Here is a 397-nt window from a genome sequence, read left to right on the forward strand (position 1 = left end):
AGCTGTACTCACCACCGGCCAAAACGGAGAGGAACCAGGTCCTGTTCCCAGTGCTGAATCAGCCGAATTTCACTTTGATACAGAACGTCCCAGTCCTCCTTCAGTATTCCCCAACACCCCGGTACCCATCTGACTTGTATCAGCCGAGGTTCACGTCGATGCGTGGCCATCCTCCTTCAGTAGACCCGAACCATCCGGTACCTTGTCGTTCTCAGTCAGCCGAGGTTGACATCGATGCTGAACGTGGCTGTCATCAGTCATTAGTCTCCAGCACCCAGAGAGAGATCAGCCCTGCTGTCAGCCAAACAGTAACTTTGGTCAACCCCAGTGCATCGCCCGAAAACGATTTGAGCCGCAAAGAGAATAATATCATTGCCCAGAGAAAAGGTGCCCATAC

At 52.6% G+C, this 397-nt stretch overlaps 1 protein-coding gene across 1 annotated transcript in view; it reads left to right on the top strand.

Moving 5' to 3' along the window:
• Positions 1-133, top strand: part of LOC119576477 (KRAB-A domain-containing protein 2-like) — a 633-nt gene extending 500 nt beyond the window's left edge. Inside the window, exon 1 of the mRNA XM_037924179.1 lies at positions 1-133. This exon is cut by the window's left edge and continues 500 nt beyond it. Within this exon, the coding sequence (XP_037780107.1) occupies positions 1-133 (133 nt within the window).
• The last annotated feature ends 264 nt before the right edge of the window (positions 134-397 follow it).

Source organism: Penaeus monodon, chromosome 1, assembly GCF_015228065.2.
Source record: "Penaeus monodon isolate SGIC_2016 chromosome 1, NSTDA_Pmon_1, whole genome shotgun sequence".
In the NCBI taxonomy this organism is placed as follows: domain Eukaryota; kingdom Metazoa; phylum Arthropoda; class Malacostraca; order Decapoda; family Penaeidae; genus Penaeus; species Penaeus monodon.